The 26,651-nt window shown below is 33.6% G+C and overlaps 3 protein-coding genes and 1 pseudogene across 8 annotated transcripts; 1 reads left to right on the plus strand and 3 right to left on the minus strand.

Moving 5' to 3' along the window:
- Window positions 1–2,101: 2,101 nt before the first annotated feature.
- LOC146917234 (uncharacterized) lies at window positions 2,102–2,719 on the minus strand. The gene is made up of 2 exons (XM_085721850.1): window positions 2,659–2,719; window positions 2,102–2,604 (listed from the first exon to the last, which is right to left on the minus strand). Exons 1-2 carry the CDS (start codon window positions 2,717–2,719, stop codon window positions 2,102–2,104), a joined length of 564 nt encoding a protein of 187 aa, XP_085577976.1.
- Window positions 2,720–7,451: 4,732 nt separating this feature from the next.
- Window positions 7,452–12,929, plus strand: LOC146917235 (TMV resistance protein N-like). Of its 6 annotated transcripts, none has more exons than XM_085719041.1 (8): window positions 7,452–7,981; window positions 8,215–9,316; window positions 9,422–9,637; window positions 9,734–10,456; window positions 10,544–11,286; window positions 11,721–11,875; window positions 12,045–12,142; window positions 12,493–12,929. In XM_085719041.1, the coding sequence occupies exons 1-5, from the start codon at window positions 7,509–7,511 to the stop codon at window positions 11,069–11,071; spliced, it is 3,042 nt and encodes a 1,013-aa protein (XP_085575167.1). In that variant the 5' UTR covers window positions 7,452–7,508; the 3' UTR covers window positions 11,072–11,286; window positions 11,721–11,875; window positions 12,045–12,142; window positions 12,493–12,929. The 6 variants fall into 6 exon arrangements, with proteins under 6 accessions (XP_085575167.1, XP_085575168.1, XP_085575165.1 ...); XM_085719042.1 differs by having other exon boundaries at window positions 10,544–11,168; window positions 11,666–11,946; XM_085719039.1 differs by having other exon boundaries at window positions 10,544–11,168; window positions 11,666–11,875.
- Window positions 12,930–20,890: 7,961 nt separating this feature from the next.
- Window positions 20,891–22,506, minus strand: LOC146917236 (uncharacterized; annotated as a pseudogene).
- A 1,564-nt stretch (window positions 22,507–24,070) lies between these two features.
- LOC146917237 (uncharacterized) lies at window positions 24,071–24,825 on the minus strand. The gene is made up of 2 exons (XM_085721851.1): window positions 24,412–24,825; window positions 24,071–24,325 (listed from the first exon to the last, which is right to left on the minus strand). The coding sequence occupies exons 1-2, from the start codon at window positions 24,823–24,825 to the stop codon at window positions 24,071–24,073; spliced, it is 669 nt and encodes a 222-aa protein (XP_085577977.1).
- Window positions 24,826–26,651: the final 1,826 nt, after the last annotated feature.

A 26,651-nucleotide genomic window follows, 5' to 3' on the forward strand; every position in this document is an offset into this window, starting at 1 on the left:
TCATCATCTTTGAAAACTAATTATGGATTCGAAAAGAGGAGAGAAATAGCTGTTTAAAAATGTAAAGTTTGTTTAGATCGGAGCATTTTGAAGCTCGTCGGAATCTGCACTTCTCGCCGGAGAAGATGAAGTTTCCGGCGAAGCTCTGCAACTAGAGAGAGAAGGAGAGCGTTCTAGAGAGAGAGTGAGAAGAGAGAAGTGAGTGTTGGACCGGTCCTTGGTGTTTTTATAGGGACGTGAACCAGACCGGTTCACCTGAACCAGTCTGGTTCACTCCTGGACCTGTGTCTGTGCCGTTTGATCTAGGGTTTAGGATCCTGGATCAATCCAACGTCCCTAATACGTTTGGATAGTCCAGGATCCACTTTCCCTTTGGGCCTGGGTTTTCCTTTTCGTTTTTTTTGTTTTTTTTGCTATATGCACTTGTTTGCCTGCTATATACACCCCTGCATGCTTATTTTTGTCCTATAAATTTCCATAATTTTTTTCATATGTTTTTGATATTTTTCTTAACCTCTTTGTGATATTTTTATGTGTTAAATCTTGATAAAAAATGTGTGGTATTTTCTTGATTAATTGTTTGCTATTTTTGTTAAATTTGTGAAGTTTTAGATGTTCTTGAGCTTTAAAAATCCCTTAAAGATTCTAAAAAATTTCATGCCTATTTCTTGTTATTTTTGTGATGTTTCTATGCACTTTGTTCACTGAAAATTTTGTTAAAAACATATTAACACATTTTCTTGCATTATTTCTTGGTTTTATGTGGAAAAAACCTCTAAAAATTTGCTCAATTCCATTCTATGTTCTTGATGACTATTTGATGTATATGTTATATGATTCTATGAATCTTTAGCTACTGTTTGTACATAATTGTGATGCTTGTGTGTGAGTCTTGATTAGTTGCTTGGTTTACAAGATATGTTTGTAAATAAACAATGCATATATGTCTAAAATTCACTTTAAAAATGTCAAGTTCATCATGTTGCCTTAATTCTCATTTTAAGACCTGATTCTAAGCCTTTGAAAAATGTATTAGAATGTGGGAATTTTAGGCAATAGGATTCTTGCATTTTGTGAGTAAATTTTAGTTATATTTTTGCACTTTTTGGCTTTGTTTTGTGAAGTTTTCTATGCTTTTGCCTTAATATTTTACTTGCTTTATTTTCTTTGATATTAGCCTATGCTACTAACATTTTCTTGTTTCATGTTTCATACATCATGAGCACATTCTCCATCACACTTTCTCATCCCATTTCTTTACATTTCTTTTGCTTTTAATTTATTCGTATGGGACTAAGTTCCCACAAGGAAGTAGTGTGTATGTAGGTGAAGGATGTAATATGGACTATGGACTCTAATGATGTACACCGACACAAGCACCGACACATGCACACACATCACATAGATATCTTTAGATGTATGTTTAGGATTGCATGTTTAGATGTATGTTTAGGATTGCATGTTTAGATGAATGCTTAGGATTTACGCTTAGAAAATCTTCTTTCCAAAAAAACATGAACAACATCACTCAAGTGATTTTCTTAATAAACCTTGGGGTCCAAAACCCCATTGATTTTCTCTCTTATTTTCTTAATCAAATTTCAATGAAAATTAATCATACTTGACTTTTTTTTGCAAAATAACTAATCAAACCTCACTTTTTCTTAAATCTCATGCCTTTAAGGCCTCTCAATCTCCATTCTTCAAAACTCCAATTTTCAAACTTAAAATCAACCAACGAAGACAAAAACATTTTTTGGAAGAGAACTACGGTGGATTTGATCCCTTAAAAGGGTACGTAGGCAAGGAACCAATATTCCTTCAATTCAAATAAAATAAAAACTCTAAACACTTTCTTCTTCCTCCAATTCTTCACTTAGTAAACCTTTAGGTGTAAATATCACTTTCAAATAGCATTTAAAAATAAAGCGCGCGCGTAGAAAGTAAAGACGGTTCCTATAGGATACTATAGTCGTTATGGGTGCCTAACACCTTCCCGTAGCGAAAACAACTCCCAGACCTCGATTCTCAAGGGTTTTGCTTATTTTTTCCCTTCCCAAGAAAAAATGAGATATCAAAGGTTAAAAAGGTTCAAACGTAATCAATGTTTGACACCCGAAAACCAAGATAAAACACACTTTAGTACCCTTAAAGCTGGATGAGACTTGACCATATGTCTCCACATACTTGGAAGACATCTCAGTATTTTTCTGATTCTCTCATGAGTGGAGTATGCCTTTCCAACAGATCTGATCTCATTTACTATTGTAGTAAATCTAGCATACATCTCATCAATGGTTTCATTTTCACTCATTTCAAAGACTTCAAACTTTCTAACTCCAATGTCAATTATAGTTTCTTTGACATGAGATGTACCTTCATGATGTATTCTCAAGGTATCCCATACTTCTTTAGCATTCTTGCATTCATCAACTCTTTCACTTTCTTCCATGGTTAGTGCACATGATAGAAAGAGTCTAACTTTTGAGTTTAACAATACCCGATCCTTTTCATCTGTTGACCATGCACTCTTTTCTTTGACAGTTCCTTCTTTGGTTTTTGGAACAAAGTCTCCATCTGTGATGACTGCCCACATATCATTGTCTTGAGATCTGAGAAAGAGCTCCATCTTTCCTTTCCAGAAGTAGTAGTTTGAGCCATCAAAAAATGGTGGTCTGTTTGATGATCCTCCTTCAGCTATGTACTTGACTTTAGACATACTTCCTGAATCTTTTCTCTAACATTTGTTTAAGTGTTCAAACCCTTAGAGCCGGGCTCTGATGCCAATTGAAGTAGATAAAATAGTCACAAGGAAGGAGGAGGGTTTGAATTGTGACCCTTTAAAAATTATTCTGTAACTTAAAAATTAATTCTCAAGTTGAAACTTGGAATGGTTAAGTTAATAGCAGACTTCAGAACATTCTGATGTCTGAGTGCAAAAACAGTTTAACAAAGTAAATGTGTTTGTGTGTCTTTGTGTTTGCAGTAAGTAAATAGTATAGGGAAGAGAGAATCAACACACATAAATTTATAGTGGTTCCCCCAATGTGGGTTAGTCCACTCCTCATAATCTTGTGAGAGTTTCCACTATGATGCTTGAGATAACCTCTCAAATCCTGCACCTTACAACCTGTGCTCACCTGAACACTTACAACTCTATATTTTCTAAGCCTCAACAGGCTTGCACCTTGTTGCTAAGTTAACCACTTAGACTTTTACAATCTCAGTTCAAACTAACACTTTAGTACCCCCTAAAGCTAGATGAGACTTGATTACAATTTGTGAGAAGTTTGAATGTGTGAAAATCAAACAGAAGAGGGAGAAGAAGAAGTTATCTTTAAGATAGATAACAAAGAGTATTGATTTACACTACAAAGAAGGTAAACAAAGCTTTCAGTGATGATCAATTTCAATTGCAAGAGCTTCAAACAATCTTTGTTGTTTTCTTGTATGCTTTGCAATGGTGCAAGTTATGCTGAGCCTTTGATCTCTATTTATAGTGTTTGGGCTCATATAGCCGTTGTAGGGTGTCCAATGGTGTTATGCCACGTGTCCTGGGCTCATAACAGTTTAACAAATCTGTCTTGGACATTGTGCAGGAGAGAGAGGATAGTGGATCTGCAGCTTCAGGCCCATGCTTCTAGGAGATTTGCTTGATTCTTAGCAGAGGACTGCGCAAGATCTCCTTTTGCTTTGCTTACCAACTCCTTACCAACTACACTGTTCATAGTTAGAAGCATGTGCAGAGATGAACATTCTGACCATCATAATGTTCCATTTGTTCTTACTTTAGGATGATTTGTAAGACTTACTTTTAATGTAATCAATCCTCATAGTAAAGACATAACTAAAGTGCAGTGAATGTAACATCTAGGATAATATTCTCATTGGAATATTCCTAGTACTTTAATGTTCATAGTCTTAGATGAACATTTAAGATCCTTTGACATAGTTCCTTGTCCATGCCTTTATTTGTTGATAGATCCATGCAGATGTATTTTTCTGGACCTTTTATTCATGTCAAGTGTACTTGCATGTTCTTCACGTTCTTGATGAATCTGGGTTTCCTTATGAACACCCTTCTGAATTTCCATCAGAACTTTCTGATCAACTTACTGATCAACATTCTGAACTAACTTTATGAACTTCAGAGTTAGTTCATGAATTCAATGTCCTTTGATTTCTTGTATCTTGGTATGATTTAAACCTTGTTCCTGTCTTAGTAAAACACTCAAGAGAACAAGTTAAATACCAAAGAATTAATCAAAGTCCATTTAATCCTTAATCATTAAAGTTTATTATCTTTAAAATTAATTAGTGATTTTGCCTCAACAATGACAACGACATTAAAAGAAAAATGAGTCAAAACAAAAATGTTTTAATTCTAAATCTTTCAACTCAAGAAATAAATGACTCAAAATCAATCGATATCCATATCTATTTCAAGTACTTTAATTTAAGTACATGATGAGAAAAACATACCTTTTCCAATTCATATTTATATAAAATAAATTAATTTGAGAGCACTTTGATGACATATTATTTCAACCAAGTCATCTCAAAAAATATATATAACGCTGTCCCTTTATTAAATCATTGTTACTCAACAAAATATAACTAAAATTGCAAGTACAACAAAATTGTTTCTATCACGATTTCCAGTATCGTAATAAGGTTTAATAGAAAATTCGGAACAAAAGAAAATCCCCAAATTATAAAAATAGTTGAGAACCTTAAACACAAAATCTCATGTCTTAATTTCAACAAATCAATTCGATTTTGTTTTGTAAAATCTTGATAAGATAAGTTGCAACCTATTATTAGTACTAACACATATATGCACATAAATCGGAACTGTAAAGGATACCAAAAGGTAATATCTGTTAACAAACAGATATAATCCGTGAAGAACGAAAAAAAAAAAGAGGTTTTTCTCAATGATCATCAAACCAATTGAAATAAGCATTCAAAGAAAATTGATATTTTTATGATATATAATATTTAAATATTTTGCTATTAATTTTATAATTTAAAGTATAAAGTTAACTATTAAATAACCATACTTTATCGTCTTTAGTAATTTTTCGCATATTTTAATTTTATTTTGAGTTGTTTCATATGGTATAATAGGATTTGAAACAATATGTCAATGAAATTATGAATATAAAATAGCGAAAAATATGAATTCAGATTTTGATTATATTAAAATAGATCCACAATACAATTTTTTCGAAGCATGTTAAATTATAATTTTTTTGCTAGATTATTGAAAATGAAAAATTATTGAAGAAGTAAAGTGTAGATTTTAATATAAGAGGGGAGAGGAATGTAACTCAAACTTCTCTTAGAGGAGGGGAGGGAAATGTTTTCTAATACTATATGTTCTGAATAAAAGACGATGGAAGTGTATATTTTAACATAAGAGAGAAAAAGAGTGTAATTTAAGCATATTTAAGGGGAGGAGAGTTTAATTTAATCTACAATATATCAAAAAAAGAACTGTGTACCTACTTAGTAATTCATGTTTTTTTTTCCCTCAAATAGTCGAATGACAAGAGCTCACTTGTTTTAAATGTGGAGAAGTGGGGTGTCTGGGGTTCGAACCTCGAACCCCGACCCCTGCGTATAATATGCAATATCTCTACAAACTGAGTTAAGCTCACGGGGATACTTTCTTAGTACTCCCTCTGTTTCAAAATGAGTGTCGCTTTAACCAATTGCACACAGATTAAGGAATGAAATGAAATACTCACTAGACATAACACTTTTACTAAACTACCATTACTTTATAAGAAAAAGACAAACTTAAAGTTGCATTGAAAATTGTGTGAGAGAAAAGTTGCAGAAGGTAAAGTTGGAAGAAAAAAATTAAAGTTGTATTGGAAATGTAAAGCGATATTCATTTTGAAACAAATTATTTTGGCTAAAGCGACACTCATTTTGAAACGGAGGGAGTATTTCTTATGCATGTGTTTCTACTACAAATGTCCTTGCTCCATTTATGTTTGCTCAATTTAGTCCTTTTCAATGCATAGATGTGTGACACGTGGAACAAACAAATCCGAAGGCTATGATTAAAAGATTAAAAATAAATATTGTTACAAAAAATGTAACGCATCTTTTTTTCCTCTCTTGATACAGTGCTTAACTTTCATATTCCTCTGGTCTCTTCCTCTCCCTCTTTGCTTCACCCTCTTCCTCTCACTAACGACACCGCCTCCTGCCCCACCCATCTCCGTCGTTTGCGGCGAATTTGATTGTTGAAACTTGAAACCTCTGGCGTCACTGTTGGTGGAGGATCCGTAAATAAAATAAGATATGGATTGGATCTGGATCCAAAATTGAAACTGAGAGAAGCAAAATTAAGATAATTGGAAGATGATTTTGATGTTTGAGACTGAAATTGGAAGCCTTGGAAATCTTTCATGGTGGGTAAGGGTGGAGGTAGCTTGTAAGGGATGTGTAAAATTGAAAATGAATGGGATCACTCATATGGTCGGTCACTGATGTATAATACTATGTGTTAGAGCTTAAGAACAATCTATTGAACATTGGATATTTACAAGAAAATGGTTTGACTGTGATGTTCCACAGTTCCAATCAAGAAAAATCAAGTTGCATCATCCTCATAATCATTTTTGAAACCAACTTGTCTTCAAATAGAATGTTCGTTTTGTTTGTTAAATATCCACACGAAGAGAGATCATGTCTTCAATGGTGGGTAAGGGTTCAAGATGAATTTGGGAGAATGGAGGTGAAGGAGAAAAGAATCAGTGTGTTATAGTGGAGAGGGCATGTAGTGAGGCATTTTAATCTCAACCACTGGATTTATTTTTACCACATGTCACACATCTATGCATTGACAAGGAGTAAATGGAGCCAACATAAATGGAGCAAAGATGAACTCCATATTTATATGGAGATACAAAGGTATAAAAATGGGTTAATGGGACAAATGTTTGGCTCAATGACTAATTGACTTCCACCATAATGTTTGGTTTTTTTGAGGTACTTATTTTATTCACTTGTTTTATTTATTTATTTAAGTTTTGTTTATTTTATTCACTTGTTTTATGGGTCTTGCTTACAAGTGCCCTAAGGGCATTGTTTAAGGAACTTATAAAGAGAATTTTTTTCTTGAAATTACAAGTCAAACAAATACAAAAGTCATAACTACACAGTTTTCAATGTAAAAGTTACTACTCTTAGATGTTTAAACAATGCCCTAAGGCCACTTGTTAGCATCTTCCTTGTTTTATTTATTTATTTAAGTTTTGTTCAAAAAGTTGAACGGTAATGACGGAAGTAGCAAGGAAGTTTCGTAGATATTAGCAAGAAGAGGTGATATTTTACTGTGTGATTGGTCCACACGGCTATAGGATTTTGCAAGGAAGTTTCACATACTCTTTTCTCCTTGTTTTAAAGAATCCACCTAACAAACCACACAAATTACTCATTCATATTCTCCATTTTCAAAGTCTTTTTTCATCCAAATTCTTTCAATTCTCATGGCTATGCAATCACCTTCCCGAGTGTTCCTCAATTTCAGAGGCAGTGACACTCGCAACAATTTTACCGGTAATCTCTATAAGGCTCTTATTGACAAGGGAATTCGTACTTTCATGGATGATAATGATCTTGAAAGAGGAGATGAAATCACACCATCACTTGTCAAGGCCATCGAAGAATCTAGGATTTTTATTCCCATATTTTCAGCCAACTATGCATCTTCTTCATTTTGTTTGGACGAACTTGTCCACATCATTCATTGTTACAAGACAAAGAGCTGCTTAGTATTGCCCGTTTTCTATGACTTGGAACCTACTCACATACGACATCAGAGTGGGAGTTATGGTGAGCATCTTACTAAGCATGAAGAGAGGTTCCAAAATAACGAGAAAAACATGGAGCGATTGCGTCAATGGAAGATGGCTCTTACCCAAGCTGCTGACTTGTCCGGCTATCATTATAGTCCTCATGGGTACCCCACTTTACTTAAATCTTGTTTTTCCTTTTTATATTTTATTTCTTTAATTTTTATGCTTAAATAATCTGATCTTAAAGCTTAAATAGGAACACATTTTCTATTAATGTTTTTAAAACAAGTGTAAGTTATATGTCAAAAAAGTTAGAATTGCATAATATATTATCAATACATGGATGTGATTTTGATTCTAGTGTATGTTCTAACTTTACCGTATTCGACATGAATAGATATGAATACAAGTTTATTGAGAAGATAGTCGAAGACATCTCCAACAAGATCAATCCTGTTTTTTTAAACGTAGCCAAATACCCTGTTGGATTACAGTCCCGAATAGAACAAGTGAAATTGCTTCTTGACATGGGCTCTGAGGATGAGGTCCGCATGGTAGGACTTTTTGGTACTGGAGGCATGGGTAAATCAACACTTGCAAAAGCAGTTTTTAATTTTGTTGCTGATCAATTTGAAGGTGTATGTTTTCTTCATAATGTTAGAGAGAATTCAAGTCATAATAACCTGAAACATCTCCAGGAAGATCTCCTTTTAAAAACAGTTAAATTGAACTATAAGTTAGGAGATGTTAGTGAGGGAATTTCAATCATAACGGAAAGACTATCTAGAAAGAAGATTCTTTTGATTCTTGATGATGTTGACAAACTGGAGCAGCTAGAGGCTTTGGCTGGAGGACTTGATTGGTTCGGTTATGGAAGCAGGGTCATCATTACCACTCGTGATAAACACTTACTAGCCTGTCATGGGATTACAAGTACACATGCAGTAGAGGGGTTGAATGAGACAGAAGCTCTTGAATTGTTGAGGCGAATGGCTTTTAAAAATGACAAAGTTCCTTCAAGTTATGATGAGATTTTAAACCGTGTAGTTACTTATGCATCTGGCCTTCCGTTAGCTATAGTAACAATAGGGGCCAATTTGTTTGGAAGGAAGGTAGAAGATTGGAAGCGTACATTAGACGAGTATGAAAATATTCCCGATAAAGATATCCAAAGGATACTTCAAGTAAGCTATGATGCTTTGAAGGAAAAGGATCAGAGTGTCTTTCTAGACATTGCTTGTTGCTTCAAAGGGTGTGAATGGACAGAAGTCAGAGAAATACTTCATGCTCATTATGGCCATTGCATAGAACATCATGTTGGAGTGTTGGCTGAAAAATCTCTCATAGGCCATTGGGAATATGACACTTATGTGACCTTACATGACTTGATACAGGACATGGGTAAAGAAGTCGTCCGACAAGAGTCTCCCAAAAAGCCTGGAGAACGCAGTAGGTTGTGGTTTCACGATGATATAGTTAAGGTTTTAAGAGATAATACGGTAAGCAAAACTAATATTTATGGAGTATTTGTCGTTTTAGCTTTAGCCACCAATTTGATCAACCTGCCACCAATGTGATTTATTCTTTTTTTATTTTGTTAAAAGGGAACTGGGAATATTGAAATGATATATTTCAAATATGACTCAACGGCAAGAGTAACAGAGTGGGATAGAATGGCTTGCAAGAAGATGACAAATCTCAAAACACTTCTCATTGAAGATTATAAGTTTTCTGGGGGTCCTGGGTATCTTCCAAGTTGTTTGAGATATTGGAAATGGAAATTTTGTCATTTGAAGTCTCTATCTTGTATTTCGAGCAAGGCAAGTGAAATAAGTTCATTTTTCAATTGTGTATATTGATAATTCACTATTAGATTATAATTTTCATTTCAACTTATTTATTTGTTTTTTATGCAGGAGTTCAACTATATGAAAGTCTTGACATTTGACTTTTCTCTATATATAACCTATGTACCCGATGTCTCAGGTCTTCCAAATCTAGAAAAATGCTCATTTCGATATTGTAATAATTTAATTACAATTCACAGTTCGATTGGACACCTAAATAAACTTGAAATCTTAAATGCAAATTGTTGCTTCAAGCTTGAGCATTTTCCACCCTTGCAGCTGCCCTCTCTTAAGAAATTCAGAATCTCTCGGTGTAAGAGTCTCAAGAATTTTCCAGAATTATTATGCAAGATGACAAATATAAAAGATATCAATATAGATTATACTTCCATAGAAGAATTGCCATATTCATTTCAAAATTTCAGTGAACTTCAACGGTTATCAATATCTGGAGGGGGAAAGCTCAGGTTCCCAAAATATAATGATAAAATGAATTCAATAGTGCTTTCAAATGTGGAACATCTTGACCTCAAAGACAGCAACCTGTCAGATGAATGTCTCCCAATACTTCTCAAGTGGTTTGTTAATGTGACATTTCTAGACTTATCGGAGAACAATAATTTCACAATTCTTCCTGAGTGCCTTAGTGAATGTCACCATCTTAAGCATCTTTATTTGATGTACTGCAAGGCTCTTGAGGAAATTAGATGGATTCCACCAAATCTTCATTTGCTTTGTGCAGGCGAGTGTTATTCATTGAGTTCCTCAAGTATAAGAATGTTAATGAGTCAGGTTTGTTGTTTTTTTATTGCACTAGTATTTGACATATAGTATTTCAGTTCATAGTGTAATTATTATTCTTTTTATATAAACTAACAGAAACTACATGAGTCTGGATGCACCCATTTTCTATTCCCAAACACAACGGAAAGGATTCCTGATTGGTTTGAGCACCAAAGCAGCGGAGACACAATTTCTTTCTGGTTTGATAAAGAACTCCCTTCTATTAGTTTTACTTTTATTCTTATTCGTCAGGAGGACTACATGCCCCCAACAGTCAAATTCTTTGTGAATGGATATGAAAAAGAGATAGGTTGCGACGAATTCATTGGGGAATTCGGTGAGCTAGTAGACAATGATACTTTGTTGAATGGACATACAACTTTGTTGCATATAAAATTGGAAGAAGATAATGAACTCGGTGAAAGACTTTTGAAAAATGAATGGATCCATGTGGAGTTTCAGTTGTGGTTCGATGAGGAAGAGAATGATACGTTAATGAGTGAACAAATGGGAATCCACGTGTGGAAGGAGAAAAGCAACACGGAGGGGGGTGTGACATTCATTGATCCTTCATTATCACAATTTGTGCCTCCTCAAAAAAAGCAAAGATTGGTGGAATATTGAACAATCCTAATAATAGAAGATGTGGGGTACATTCCTTAGTCTAGGTCCATCATAAAGTTAACCGTCTTGTTATTCTCTCAAATCTCAACAATTGCAGGTTTGTCTTTTCAGTTTACACTTTATACTTTGTATAAATGTTGATTAATTTCTGTATATAGTCAGTTACAAATTCAATGTTTCTAGCTGGAGAAGTTTCTTAAACCATGAGACATGATGTAAGTTTCTGTGTCTAACACCGATTCATGTAATACTATTAAAATATATTATTATTATTATCTCAAAGTACTACCAATGTCAACGAATCAGTGTCGGTGTCTAGTTCAGTATCCATGAAATGAAAGTTCAACAAGTAGATTGCAAGTGCTTAAAGGTCAACAAGTAGATTGTCACATATGGATAATTTAAGTAGTACATGCATTTTTAACTTTTTAGATAAATTTTAACGTGATTGCAATTTAAACATGATTTATAATTGATCAAAATTCCACTAGCTTCTAAGCACACATGAGGTTCACAAAGAGCTAAATGGTTTGTTTTGGCATGTTATGTAAAATCATTTTGTTGAGTAATCAATATCGATCTTATCTGTTGCAGCATAACTCTATATTGTGTTACTTTTCACATCTATTTGAATGCTTGTTACTTTCAGAAAAGGAGAAGCCATAGCTATCAAATTGAATATTTGTTTTAACTATTACATAAGGATGATTCAGAGGCATCAGACGCAATCAGGTCTGATAAAAGTTTGGGAATCCATCTCTCGCGGCCTCCAGCTATACCCCTTTAGTCCAGAACTTTTAAAAGGTGTGGTGGAAGTTGGCCACTTCACACAACATCTAAGAAATTGAGAGGATACAAGATTAATGTTGTTTCAAGTAAGATTCTTACACTTTTAAAGAATAAATTCTTTTAATCATAATCTGAAAAAGAAATTGATTATTATACCAAAGTAATATATTTCTGCATTTGTCAGGAAACCATTTGTAGTGGCCTTTCTTTTTGCATTGTCATACGAGATGTCTAGAGGTGGTTCACACCACAAAATTCGTTGGTTGCTCGAAAGGGAATAAGGTAATCATATGCTTTGCAGCTCAGTTGTACTTTGGTGTTGCCACCACATTGGGTATGAATTGAATATTTCACGTGATCCTTCTGCAGCTGTACATATTTTCTTTTGTTCGAACTTGAGTTTAGATTATTTCTGTAATGATCACAAAATGTTCTCTCTCCCCAAAAATGTTGCAAAAACAGTCACTATTTTGTGTTCTGACATAAATATTCAGTATAACTAAAATGGAATGGGAAGACTTATTCTATACTAAAAAATTTATAATGAAATGTGTGTACAGTTTCGTTTCTATATTGTAAGTTGTTGCTATTGTTATTGTTCTTTGATTTATTTATGTAAATGTGGATACCAGGTCGAAACGACTATGAAGTGATGGGTTTCTCAAACTAAACTCTGTCCTTACTGGAAAGGAGCTTTCAGATCTGCAAGAAATTATGTGGGAGAAAGAAATAAATCCGAGAACCGACATTTATGTGATCCTTTTGCAAGAGTCGTGACTTTTGTTGTCCAAAATCCAAATCAGCTTTACTGGTGTAGTACTCAATGTACCGCTTTGGTTTTGATATGGTGAGACCTGATGTAATTTTTTATGGAGGATGTTTGTGCTGCAGATATTGTTTGAATTTGATGCTTTCATTCCTGTACTTTTAGAGGCATGCATTGGATTATAGAATCAATACCATTTTAGAAGTACATGTAAATTATGGAGGCCAACCTCGGATAATGTATTTGAATGTTTTATGTAAATATGTACTGAAAAGGCAAATATCAGGAACTTTGATCTTGCTAGCTTTTGTTGTTCAATGATTGTTAGTTTTAAATGTGCATTTCTGATATTTAAAAGCATTATCCCCTAATTCATATTGTAATATTTCTTATGCTGAACTGACAGAAACTACATGAGGATAGATGCATCAATATTTGTTTTCCAATAGGAAAAGAGGGGATTCCAGATTGGTTAAAGCACCAAATCACGGGACACAATTTCTTTCTGGTTTCGTAAAGAAATCCCTTCTATAAGTTGTATTATTATTCTGTTTCTGGATACGTCCAATTCAAATGAGAAAGTAGTCAATTTGTCTGTCAAGGGCTATGAAAAAGTAGTCTGGATTAAATGATGTGATCTGAAGCTATCACTAGCAGAGTGCAGTAACAGTAAACTATGGCCAACACTGCAGAGTGCGGCATGACTAGAAGAGAGAGGAGTCAAGGAAAAGTTATTTCTATTATTCACTTGGAGCCATTAGTAGTTTCAAATTTCAACAAATCTAAAATATAAGCCAGGACCATCTGCATTATACAGAATAGAACTCACTTCTCTATAAGCTTCCATCACTTTATCCGATGAATTTTTTCAGTATCCACATATGATATATGTCCTAACCAAACTTGCATTATTTTTTTTATAGCAAAATAATCACCAACATATTCACTTGTTGATTTGTTGCAAATAGCTTGAAGTGGTTCTGTAATAAAGTGATTTATCGTCACATAAACAAGTGACTTAGAAGTGTTTCCTTTGAATACTAATGCTGCTGAAGAAAGATTAGAATTTTTCTCTCCATCAGACTCTTCGTGAGGGAAATGCTTGGGCAGATATTCTAGCAAAATTGGGAGTTAATTGTATAGATACCTTGGTTATGGTCTACGAGCTGCCGAAGTTACTCTCCTCGGCTTTCTTAGTTAACATTGTTGGAGTGTCCTTTGTTAGGACTTAGTAACCAAAAAGAAAAGGTTGATGGAAGAACGCAAATGGATTTGTTGAAACCACCACAACCCCTTATGTTGATCGCTTGCATTCTCATGTTACTATGCCTCAGTTCCCCGAGTGAAACACTGGATGATTTCAATCAAATCCCATATATATATACTGATCTTATGGTCTCCTTTTTAATGTGATTATATTGTCATGTTCTATATGCTAATAAATAAGAACTCGAGAAATGTGTTAAGCTGCATACCTCAAATAAGAATGCAAATGGATTTGTTGTGTTCATGGCATTACAATTTGGCGTGGAAAGAGGTTACCGCAGAAAGTGAATATAGTGTTTTATTTCTTTATATCAAGTTGGTGCAATTTTTACTTTCCATCCTTAACATTTCTCATGCTTTGGTCAAATGTTAATTACTATATCTATTTTGCCTCTTCAAAACAAACAAAATCTAGAGAAGAGAATTGCAATGAAACATTTTACCTCTGATCATTATGCCCAAAAAGTGTTACAAATTGAATCAAAAAAGAAAATATTTTACGATCAAACTACAAATCATTATGTATCAATTTTACAAACCATGAGAGGGAGGGAGAGGAGAGTCCCTGCAACTATAGCCGACCACATCAGTGTCATCATCCACTACTGTCGTGCCTGAGTTCCACTGTCAAGTCCACTTGTATGTAACTTGTCATTGCTAAATGAACAGAATGTTGAGCAATAATTGTGCGGTACACATTGTCAGAAGCATTACTTGGAACAACTAGGATCATATATGTTGGATCTATAATACAGAAAAGAGAAGTCAGCCTTCTGAGAGTGTGCATGCGTGCACACTTATCGCGGAAGTTTAAATTGACTTATCGCGGAATTTTAAATTGATAAAGTAAACGGCAGAAAATATCTTCATAATCATTTATCAGGTAAGAGAAAATTTGGAAGGATCAAACATATCATATTCTGTAATGGTTTACTTTTGAGCACTTGTACGAAATTCGAAATAACTATCCAACATTCATAAGTGATGTTACGTTGAACTTAAGCTACTTATGAAATGACATTCTCGAGACCTAAGGGATGACAATGCTTCTTTGAACTTTTTTGGAAGGCGAAGACAATTGGAACATTTCAAAATCAAGCAAAACAGAAAACTAATATTCTGTCACAATCCTAGACAATTTAAACATAACAGATAAGTGGTGGCAGTGATAACAGGCGATGGTATTTCAGCCAGTAATCGTCGGATAGATGAGCCTTGCTGTAAAATTCAGACTAAAACAAAGAAATCATGAAGATGATGCAGTCAAAGATCACACTGAAGAGCACAAAAAAACACAGTCAATAAAGATTTGGTATCAGCTGATTAAATGTGTCACTATGAAAAACAAAATTGTATGGACACTGTATTTCACGGTAAGGATTTAGTTAAGAATCCAAATTCATTCAAAAGAAATTGAAGCCTCAACTTTGCCACCTTAAAATTAAATTTGTGTGAGATATATGCATACAAAAGAAATTCGAAGAAATGTTCTTAAATCACCATAACTTATAACTTGACAAATAAAAGAGAGATGTGACATAATGTTATGTGTTTTGCTAACGCGGTGTTTGTTTGTGATTTTTTTTATACTGTTTTATTATGCAGGGTGCCGTGCAGGAAGCGCGGTGGGATCAAATTCACATCTAACTTAGTGCTCGTCAGCAACGTCGCAGTCAGTCTCTTGTGAAAGGATCGACAACCGGGTGGATTCCAATGAGAAGAAACTGTCTTGGTGAGTCAGTCTCTATCTTTCAAAGTTACTAGTAGTGACTGTCGCAGTTCCAAAATTATAGCCACAGTTTTTAGTTGGTTAAACAACTTCAGACCCTAAAAAATGTGGAAGTCATATTTTGTTAAAAAATTCTAATTATTTTTGGGAGAGATTCTTATAATATTATGAATTTTTCTGCAAAATTTTATTCAAAAATATGAATTTTATATATGAGTTTAATTTAAAGGAGGGAACAAAACTAAGATGGAAAACTTTTGGAGGACTAAAAGTTGAAGAAATTTTTGAGAGGGATTACAACGAAAAGTTGACATATTTATAAAGACCAAAACCATATTTAACCTTTTATTTTATCTATTATCTCAATATTTGCATGTAAGCTGCATTTTTCATTGGGTTTCTTACTTCTGTTATTTACATCGTAATGTGGCACATAAATATTTTCTTTGATATGTTAAAAATGTAGCAGCACATTTTCTTAAAAATAAAAGACTACTTGAGTTCTCATGATGCTGCTGGTTGAATAGAAGACTGCAGCTGGTTGATGCGACTGGGGCATTTGACATGAAATTTCAATGGCATATTTCTCTTTGCATCCACATTACCATTCCAATTTGAACTTTTAAAATAGTCCCACGTCGACCCAAAATAGTAGTAAGGTATAGTTATAATGCAAAGCTCGTTTAGTTAATTTTGTTTTTGTTTTTTGTCATGTAGCCTAGTGGTTAGAATTCACCTTATAAGTGGGATGTCCGGAGTTCGAACCCCGGTCCCTTCTTAGTTAATTTTGTTTTTGTTTTTTGTCATGTAGCCTAGTGGTTAGAATTCACCTTATAAGTGGGGTGTCCGGGGTTCGAACCCCGGTCCCTTCATATAATAATGGGTTCGAACCCCGGTCCCTTCATATAATAATATATAATATATATATATAATATATAATCCTACCATATAATCCTACCAACTGAGCTATGCTCACGGGACAAAATCATTTTGTTAATTAAATACTATAATATTTGTATATTGTAATCATATAAATATTCTTCAGCTTTTTAAGTTATTGAATAAATTCTTTCAAAAAAAGTTATTGAATAAAACAAAAATGGTCATGAGTTATTGAATAATTTTTTACAGTCATTTTTAAAATATTATAATAATATTTTGATAATTGGAATGTGTCATTTAAGCGCACACACATATAAGGGAAAAGTATGAAAGAGAAAGGAAATAAAAAATATCTCTTTTTAAAATAATTAAATGATAGATATTTTAATGAGTGTGTGTCTAAGTGATTTTGATTTGTGTCCATATAAGTATTTCTCCTTTAAAAAAATAATGAGGATAGACACAGATAAAGATGTTTAATCTACGAGTAATGATATTTTTACAACTAGTTTGTGATAATTTTGTGACAACCTTATCCTTCTCTCTTTTTATTTTTCATAAATAATAGATAGAGAAAGAGAAGGAGATATAGAGTAAAAATACACTAAAAGTATGAGAGAGTTGTCTAAAAATTGGTCCAAAATAGTTATCCGAAAACAATACAAATATCACTTCTCTTAATATACGGAGTTGAATGATTCAATTAAGTCCCTTTAGATTCAGTTTTTTTTTATTCTATTTTTTAGCTATACTTGTAGTTTTATTTCCTTTATTGCAACATTCTTTTTTATTTTCCAATATTATTTAATTACATGAATCTTCCTTCTGTCTCAACCGTCAGTTGGTCTCGATTGCCTGGTAAGGAAACTCGCCTCATGTAACACCCCGTTTTCCCAACGTAAAAATTTCATAATTAAAAATCAGAGTAATTCAACTTTAAACGGAATGCTACACTTCTTAAAAATTCATAAACTGAATAAATAACAATTTATTCTTCAAAATCATTTAACATAAGTAATTCAAAACTTCGCAGCGGAATTAGTTCATTAAACATAAAAAGTCTTTGCCACGCAGGCCTCATCAGAAAATCTCATAAGTCTTAGTTCAATATTTATTCATAAAAGTTCATAAACAATACGTAAGGAATAGAAGTAAAGACATAATCCCATCCCGTTACGTATCAGAGCACCTAAGACACACTTGTGAGGAGTCCACTCACGACCGCAACTAATCCTGGTTACCTGCAAGTTACCCATACGAAGAGCAACATTTCCAAGCAGAGGGGTGAGATTTCTCAAACAATAATATAAAGCATATAAATCATATAAAGTACATTCAACAACTTAAACATCTTATAATTCATTAATCATATCTAACAACTTAAACTTTCTTAACTAGTGTCACTATTCTTCCTATATTAGTCATATACTTCATCTTATATTATCAATAATATCACATACATCATCACATATCATCATTAGTAAACATGTAGCATCATATCATAAATCACATAGCATCATACCATAAATCACATAGCATCTTATCATAAATAACTTCATAATCAATCATCATAAGCAACTTCGTAATCAATCATCATACACATCATAATCATTCATCATCTTAAGCATCATAATAATTCATAAAGCACTTCATTAATAGCTCATCAACTTGACATCTTAACATCTTAACATCTCGATAACTTGACCTCTTAACAACTTGACCTGACAATGCATCTAGACTCGACTATGCAACTCTTAACGTCTTAAACCATCTTTGATCATCATGAAAATGCAAATGCATGTGGTACCATTTTAGGGCATAAGCCCTCATCATCGTGGTTGAGCATAAATATACTCCTAGGGCATAAGCCCTCATCGTCGTGGTTGAGCAAAAGCTCCATCGTCGTGGTTGAGCAAAAAGCTCCATCGTCGTGGTTGAGCAAAAGCTCCATCGTCGTGGTTGAGCAAAAGCTCCAGGGCATGAGCCCTCATCTTTAAATGAGTATGCATGGACTCAACATCTTACGTCTTAGAAACTTTATGAACATCTATGACATCCTAACATCTTGATATCTTGACAACATAACATCTTAACAACTTGATGACTTCATAACGACTCGACGACTTAACAACTCTTATCATCTTAACGTCTTAACATCTTAACATCTTGACAACATATGGATCACATAAATAATTCATGTCATATCATAATATAACAATATCAAATGATAATAAACAACATCTTAAAACATCATATTCATCAATCATAAACAACTTCATATAACATCGTATTTAAACATCGACAATAATTCACTATGTATCTTTGTAAAAACATAATAAATTATCCACAACATATTTTCATGTCAAACCAAAGCTACTGGAAAGATATCACAAATATCAACAACTTTCATGTTTAGAACAAAGATCAATTCAAAACAGAAACATATGAACAAAACGCAAAAACATGAAACAGAGAATGCTGTCACCGTACAATTTCGCTAAGACCTCCCTGTAGTATTTTAATCATAACTCAAAGACCAAACATCATTTTCACATCAAACTAAAGCCACTAGAAAGCTAACAAAATTATCTAAAACTTTCATGTTTACACCTAAGACCAATTCTGTACCGATCAATACCAGTTTTTATTTTAAATTCGGAAAAGTTGTGCTGAAAGTCCATAAAAATTCACTGTGACCTACGTGCAGTAATTTGACCATAACTCAAGCTCTATAAATCCTATTGACGTGAGACCAACGGCATTAGAAATCTAACATCCATACCTACAACTTTCGTGTTTACACCTAAACCCAGTTCAGAACTTAAACTTGTCAAACTGAGACAATAAAAACGCGTTTTGCACATTGACAGCAAAATCGCAGTTCAGCTGCGATTTCGCTTTGGGGAAATCTTTTCCACTTCTTATTCGATCCAATACTCTCCAAACTTGATCCTAATCATTACCCTATGATTGCCCTATCATTAGAACACTAATTATTCATCAACTTACTGTATGCAAATTCAAAGGGTTCTCAAATCTATTAACAACCTATTACAATCATTAAACCCTAATTCTTAAACTCACCAACATCTCATCCAATTTCATGGTTTTAACCTCAAAACTACATCCAATAATCATCCTATGGGTTATCTAAGGACTGTATACAATTTCTACATCAATTCAACAACTTTTCGTCATTTAATCATCAAATCTCTCTCAAAACCCTAATTCTCAAATTCTCACAAACTTTTCCCAACTTGTTAGATGCAATCTAATGATTTAACAACTTAATATTAATGCAAGATAGTCTCACCCTCACCTTAGATTAATTCCTGAATCAGCGGCAGCGTTCTTCTTTCCTAAGGTCTTCTCCTATTCTCTTGACTTTTCTCTCCTCTTCTCTTCTTTCTTGTTCTCCTCTTTTCCAAAAAGCGGTTTCCGGTAAACTCTTTCTAACCTAAGCTTCTCTATTTATAATACTAAACGCTCTTCCTAAATCTATTTTGGCCCAACAACTTATTCTTCTTTCTATTCTAACCCCCTTCTTATTTCTCTTACACCTCAAAACTACTCTATTCCTCATAATCTTATTTATTTCTAAATTAAATATATCTCTTCCCCACTTAATAATAATAATACACCAATAACAAATATATCTCTAACAAATAACAAATATATTTCTACACCAAATAACAATTATATTATGCTAGTAAATACTAACATATAACATAAGAAAATATCACATAAATCATGTAAATCATACCAATCATATAAATATATTCTAAAACTAATTAAAATATTTAAATAAAAAGGAGGGCGTTACACCTCATCTCACCTTTCCTCAATTTATCATCACCTTCGGCTACTGATTTTCAGAGGCGGAGCTGCCTATGGGCCAAGGTGGGTCACGGCCCACCCCAACCCTAAAAAAAATCATTTTTAATAGGTATATACAAATATTAGAATATGAAAATATATTATATATATAATCTGTTGCACCCAATTTAACATGTTTGCAAGCGTGTTCCAGCGGTTTAGGTGAGAATTTTGTACCTTATTGCTCACAGTTCGACTCCTGGCTTAAATTATTTTTAACTAGACCATTGACCCGTGCTAACGCGCGGGTCATTCAAAAGAAAAAAATATAGCGCAAATGTGAAAGTAAACATTTTACTTGAATCGAAAAAATAGTATAATTCAATTCATAAAATAAATTGTTAGAAACCTTTGTAATGTACCATATTAAACAATTTCCACGACATCGACCATGTTACGGTAACATAACATAAATTTAATGACATAGTTTATTGAAGAAAAGAAAATCCAACGTCCGTCGACATAAAAATAGTACCAAAATACAATAACAACAATACTACAAAACCAAGTGCTACACATTACGGAAAACTTCTTTGTAGACCACATTTGATGTCACATTAGTATCTTGGCCGTCCTCGTCATTGATCAATATCTTTAAACCATCCCTCGAAGTAACCCTCGATATTGCGACGTACAAAGTCAAAAAACAGGAGACGGTAGATAGACACCAACATTTTTCAAAGACTGACCCTGACTCTTGTTAATAGTCATTGCAAATGAGACAGTCAACGGAAACTGCCTTCGTTTAAACTTGAACGGAATTCTAGTATCAGACGGTTGTAGCGATAACCTTGGAATAAACACCTTTTCACCTATATTAGATCCAGATATTATCTCTGCCTCGAGCACAAATTTACCCATCTTTGTAATAATCAATCTTGTACCGTTACATAAGCCCAAATTTTGATCTATGGTCCTCAATAACATCACAGGTACTCCTACTTTCAATCGAATCCTATGATTTGGCAATCCGGAGGCAACAATGGTGTTGAGAAATTCAGGCGTGTGGATGTCGTCCACTGCGTCACCGCCTAGGTTTTTATGATAAGGTGTATCATAACTCAAATAAATTTTCTCCTCACCAGGAATCAAGTCTAACACATAATCATTAACCTGATCAACAATTGTATTCTTTGGTGCCAATATTGCTCTACTTTGAAAATATTATGCTTTACCAATGTTTCCTAACAAATTTGGGTAAGTGCTTTCAACAATAGATGCAATAGGATTACCTAAACTTGGAATAAGAAAGTCGGACGGGATTTCCACGGATATGTCGACATCATTGATTACCCCAGTTGTACCATCCCCAACGCTTAAAACCCAGTCAGAAAACAACTTCCTTTCTTCAATGTCTGCTTCAGATGCTCCGCTTAGAACCCTCATATTTTTTGTAAGCGTAAGGACTTCACAGTACCTCCATAAATCAGATGAGTTAACTGAACCATAGACAATCTCTGGCCTGGTAGCTTTGGGCATAACCGGTAATATCTGTCTGAAATCTCCACCTAAGACAACAACCTTACCACCAAACGGTATGTCCTTGTTTCTTTCATCTACGGTCCTTAGAACATCTCTCAAGGATCGATCAAGTGCTTCGAAACAATGCATGTGCATCATTGGCGCTTCATCCCATATGATAAGTTTAGCCTTAATCACCAGCGATGCGAACGGTGTATTTGGGGTAACTCCACACATTGAGGTCTCGTCGATTATAAAAGGGATACCAAATCTTGAATGTGCAGTTCTTCCACCGGGTATAAGCAAGGCAGCAATCCCATTCGATGCACATGCCAAAACAATATCACCATCAGACCTCAAAGCAGCTGACAATGCCCTCCAAATAAATGTCTTCCCCGTACCACCATAACCGTACAGAAAAAACAACCCAGGCTTGTCTTCCCTGATTCTTGTAATGATTGTATCATATACATTATGTTGTTCCGAAGTCATGGTCGACATCAACCGGGCATGTTCAGCAGCTAGTAAAGACTTATTATAATTCATCTCATCATAAATCAATTTATTTCCGACATCAGGGACCAACGATGTATCGGCTTTCGACATTGGAGGAAAATAAGACAAACTCTTCCCAAAACTCTGCAACAACATCTCTAGCTCGCCCAACGCATACGTCTTCAACTGCTCATCAGTCAACCGTAAATCTGGGAGACAAATCAAGGTTGTTAAAAATCAGCAGGACTTGTTTGTCGAAAATATATACGAAAAAAAACAATCATGTTCATGTAATTTTGATAAAAAAAAAAACATACGTGTGAATGCACTTAATAGAGCTTATTTTTTTCAACTTCAGCCAATAAACATTTATGATATAAATAGTTATTCATTCATAATTAATGTAAATTGTCATTAGAATAATTATTTGGTAGAAACGCACAACCACTATTAGATTTACCAATATCACTGCATGTAATTTGAGAAAACAATGGTAGTTACTTTAGTATAAAGACAAACGCATGTAATGTCAGAAATGGAAAATTATTTGAGAAGAATGAACAAACAAAAATTACGTCTAGTGATGGTTTCCTATTTTTACTATTATCTCTTCACAAAAAATTAGGAACAATAGCACATTTTGTTAGTTAGGAACAGATTGCATCAGAAGAAAAAGTAGGAAAGGATTGCATGAGAAGGAAATAATTTGTTTCTTGTTTTTGATAAAATAAAAAGAGGACATATTGATAAGTATGGCTTGACAAAAAATAGGAACATAACCGTTAGAACGTGTATGGGAATTAGTTTAATATAATTCTGCAAAACAAAAACATGAGAAGAAAAAGCAGGTCAAGGTCTATTAATCCTTTCCAAAAAAAAAAGAAGTCATTTTAATAAGTAGGAAAAATAGGAGAGATTATGACCAATCTTATAATTCTGTTTTTAAGTTCTAAAATAGGTGCTTGAATATTCAAAATGAAAAATAATAAGGGCCATTTGTTTCATCATAACCAAAAATTAAAAACTTGATCACAAAGAAAATGTTGTTTAAGTGAGAGATATCTCAAAGAAAATGTGCAGGTAGATTTCAATATATTTTTCGACAAAATGCAGTGTAATGGATTGTAGATCTTGATCAGTTAGTTCTCCCTAAGGATTTTCGACAATATTATATATGTTTTATATTGAGGGTTAACAATTAAATATGTTCTATATTGAAAAAGAAAGTTTACTACTAAAATAAGAGGAACACCAAAATAAAAGAGACTAAACAGATATAATACAACATAGAAATGGTTTGTTGATTGTTGTGTGTGATTCAATTGCAGGGCACTCAATAAAACTTATAAACAAACCATCGTTTGAAAATGACTTGAAGACAACCAAACAAAGATAGTTTTAATGAATTTCAAAGCACATGCACCGGTTTTTTAAAATGAAGTATTTTCTTGCTTTTTTAATGAATTTCATCGCTCATGCTTTTCTTTCTGTTTCAAAAACACATGCACCGGTTTTTTAAAATGAAGTATTTTCAATGACACGAAAAAACACTCTCTTCCATAAATATTAAGCACACAACAAATCTTGAGTCGATTAAATGCATCCATAATAATAACATAGCTTATAGAATCACATGACATTAGCTGCATCCTTTCATTTTAATAAGAGGAACACCAAAATACATTTGATAAAAGAAATTGTGTGCAAGGTTCTCAAGCAATCAAATAAACATGGTCTAATTGTAAACAACATCGAGATAAATGAACTCATTCATTCCTGCCTTCAGAGCTCCCAATCTGATTTTGACACCTTCACGCAGCCTGCGAGCCTCCACAAACCTCTTCCACTGCCCACCTATCCTGCAGTGTTCATAAGGAAGAGTACCAAAAATTAAGTCACAGTCCCATACGTTACCGCAGTCATCCACAATCTTGACATTGGTAGCAGAAGTATCGAGCATTTGCGCAATATTTTCAGTGTAAATGAGTATCTGCAAAAACCAAGATGGAAGCAATTTACATCTAGTAAATGAAAAACTAACAACAAAATGAAGTTTATAGGAAAAGTGCATCGTACCAAAGCACCCCTTGTCACATCATATTGAGATAAATTTTTTTCGAAACTTATAATCATATCACTAATATTGTGACTATAACAGAGAAGAGATGTTCTCGGTTGGAGATGCTGGTTGAAAGTTGTCTGCACATTAGTTTTGTCAATAAGGAAATTCATGGGTGGATCAAAAACGGGATAGTTGATAGTCTTGTGAAACCTATCAGTCAGCTTCATATCAAATCGTCCAACACCAACAAAAATCAGAGTAACCCACGCACCTAGACCAATACCATAAAAGTCGCAAATTGCTTTCCACCCCTTTGTTAAAAAAAAATTACCATTGAAGGCATCGACCAGGACCTCAAATTGATTGCCCTTTGGATCAGTCAATGTTGCAAAGCGTCCAATCCGATCTCCAAAATCACCGCCAAACATTCTCGGCAAGCATACGGCACCTTGGTGAAACAACATAAAAAATTATATATGTAAGGAAGAACAAATAATGAGCAAAAATAATAAGCAAAGAACATTATGCACTCGGCATCTTAATAATAAGCAAAGAACATATGTTTTCGATTGCAGTCGGTATAAGAATCAAACAACATAAAAAATTATATACGTAAGGAAGAACAAAAATAATAACCAAAATCAGAAAAGAGAATATTATATAGGAGTGCAGACCAAAAAATAATAAGCAAACAATGAGCAAAAAATAATAAGAGGATCAAATTTTGTAAGAACCAAAACCAAATACGAAAGTCTAAAAACAAAATGTTGTACATTAGCCATGACAAAAAAAAAAACAAAAGTTTTTATATAGGTATTAATTAAAACAAAAACAAAAAAAATAGTGTATTTGGGGTGTCTAAAATTACAGTTATATATACTCATCTATATTAAAATGAAGCATGGAAAGAGTCGCATTCTCATCTATATATAATAATTTAATTAATTAATTTAAAATTCTGCACTAATTAATAAACTTTGTTCATGTTAACTCTATCTGTTGGAGTATTCACCAAAAATCAAGGAACATTAGAAGCAAGCACATACTCACAGAAAAGGAAAAGGATAGCTCAAAGAACATTATATAAGCAACACGGATAGTGCACACCAAAAATCATTATATAGAAGTGCACACCAAAAATTAAATAAGAGACCAAAAATATAGAAGTGCAACACGTTATAAGCAAAGAACATTATACAATTCAAGGAAAAGGATAGTTGAACGAAAAGGAAAGTATACTTACAGTTTCGACGTCATATTCGACGATGTATGTTCTGTATTTGAGTTGTAGCTTGTTGATTGCCTTGTCATACTCTGAAACTGGGTTTTTCAAGAGAGGACCTGTCAATGAACGAAAGTGAAATTTTCGTTATGTATAAACCGAAACAAAAAACATAATAAAATAAACTGCACCAAAAAAACAATTACATAAATATGTGTTGAAGTGTTTACCAGTTAGGCAGTGATAGGAGAGGAGAGTTTCCATGTTTCTTCCAGCCATAGGTGAAGAAAAGGAGAAAGGATTTCTGGGTTGGAAACAAAATAGGAAGCAACTATTTTGTTTGATTTGCGGCCTTAGTTGTTATAGCAGCAGAAAATAATAGGTTTTGCAACTATTTTATGTTCATCGTTATTTTTTTTAGTGATGTTTATCAGCCCTAATTTTTAGTTACGTAAAATAACAAAAACAAAAAAATAGTGTATTTGGGGTGTCTAAAATTACAGTTATATATACTCATCTATATTAAAATGAAGCATGGAAAGAGTCGCATTCTCATCTATATATAATAATTTAATTAATTAATTTAAAATTCTGCACTAATTAATATACTTTGTTCAGGTTAACTCTATCTCTTGGAGTATTCACCAAAAATCAAGGAACATTAGAAGCAAGCACATACTCACAGAAAAGGAAAAGGATAGCTCAAAGAACATTATATAAGCAACACGGATAGTGCACACCAAAAATCATTATATAGAAGTGCACACCAAAAAATAAATAAGAGACCAAAAATATAGAAGTGCAACACGTTATAAGCAAAGAACATTATACAATTCAAGGAAAAGGATAGTTGAACGAAAAGGAAAGTATACTTACAGTTTCGACGTCATATTCGACGATGTATGTTCTGTATTTGAGTTGTAGCTTGTTGATTGCCTTGTCATACTCTGAAACTGGGTTTTTCAAGAGAGGACCTGTCAATGAACGAAAGTGAAATTTTCGTTATGTATAAACCGAAACAAAAAAATAATA

Source organism: Medicago sativa, chromosome 6 (assembly GCF_051527215.1).
Source record: "Medicago sativa cultivar Bolivia chromosome 6, Bolivia_mono, whole genome shotgun sequence".
In the NCBI taxonomy this organism is placed as follows: domain Eukaryota; kingdom Viridiplantae; phylum Streptophyta; class Magnoliopsida; order Fabales; family Fabaceae; genus Medicago; species Medicago sativa.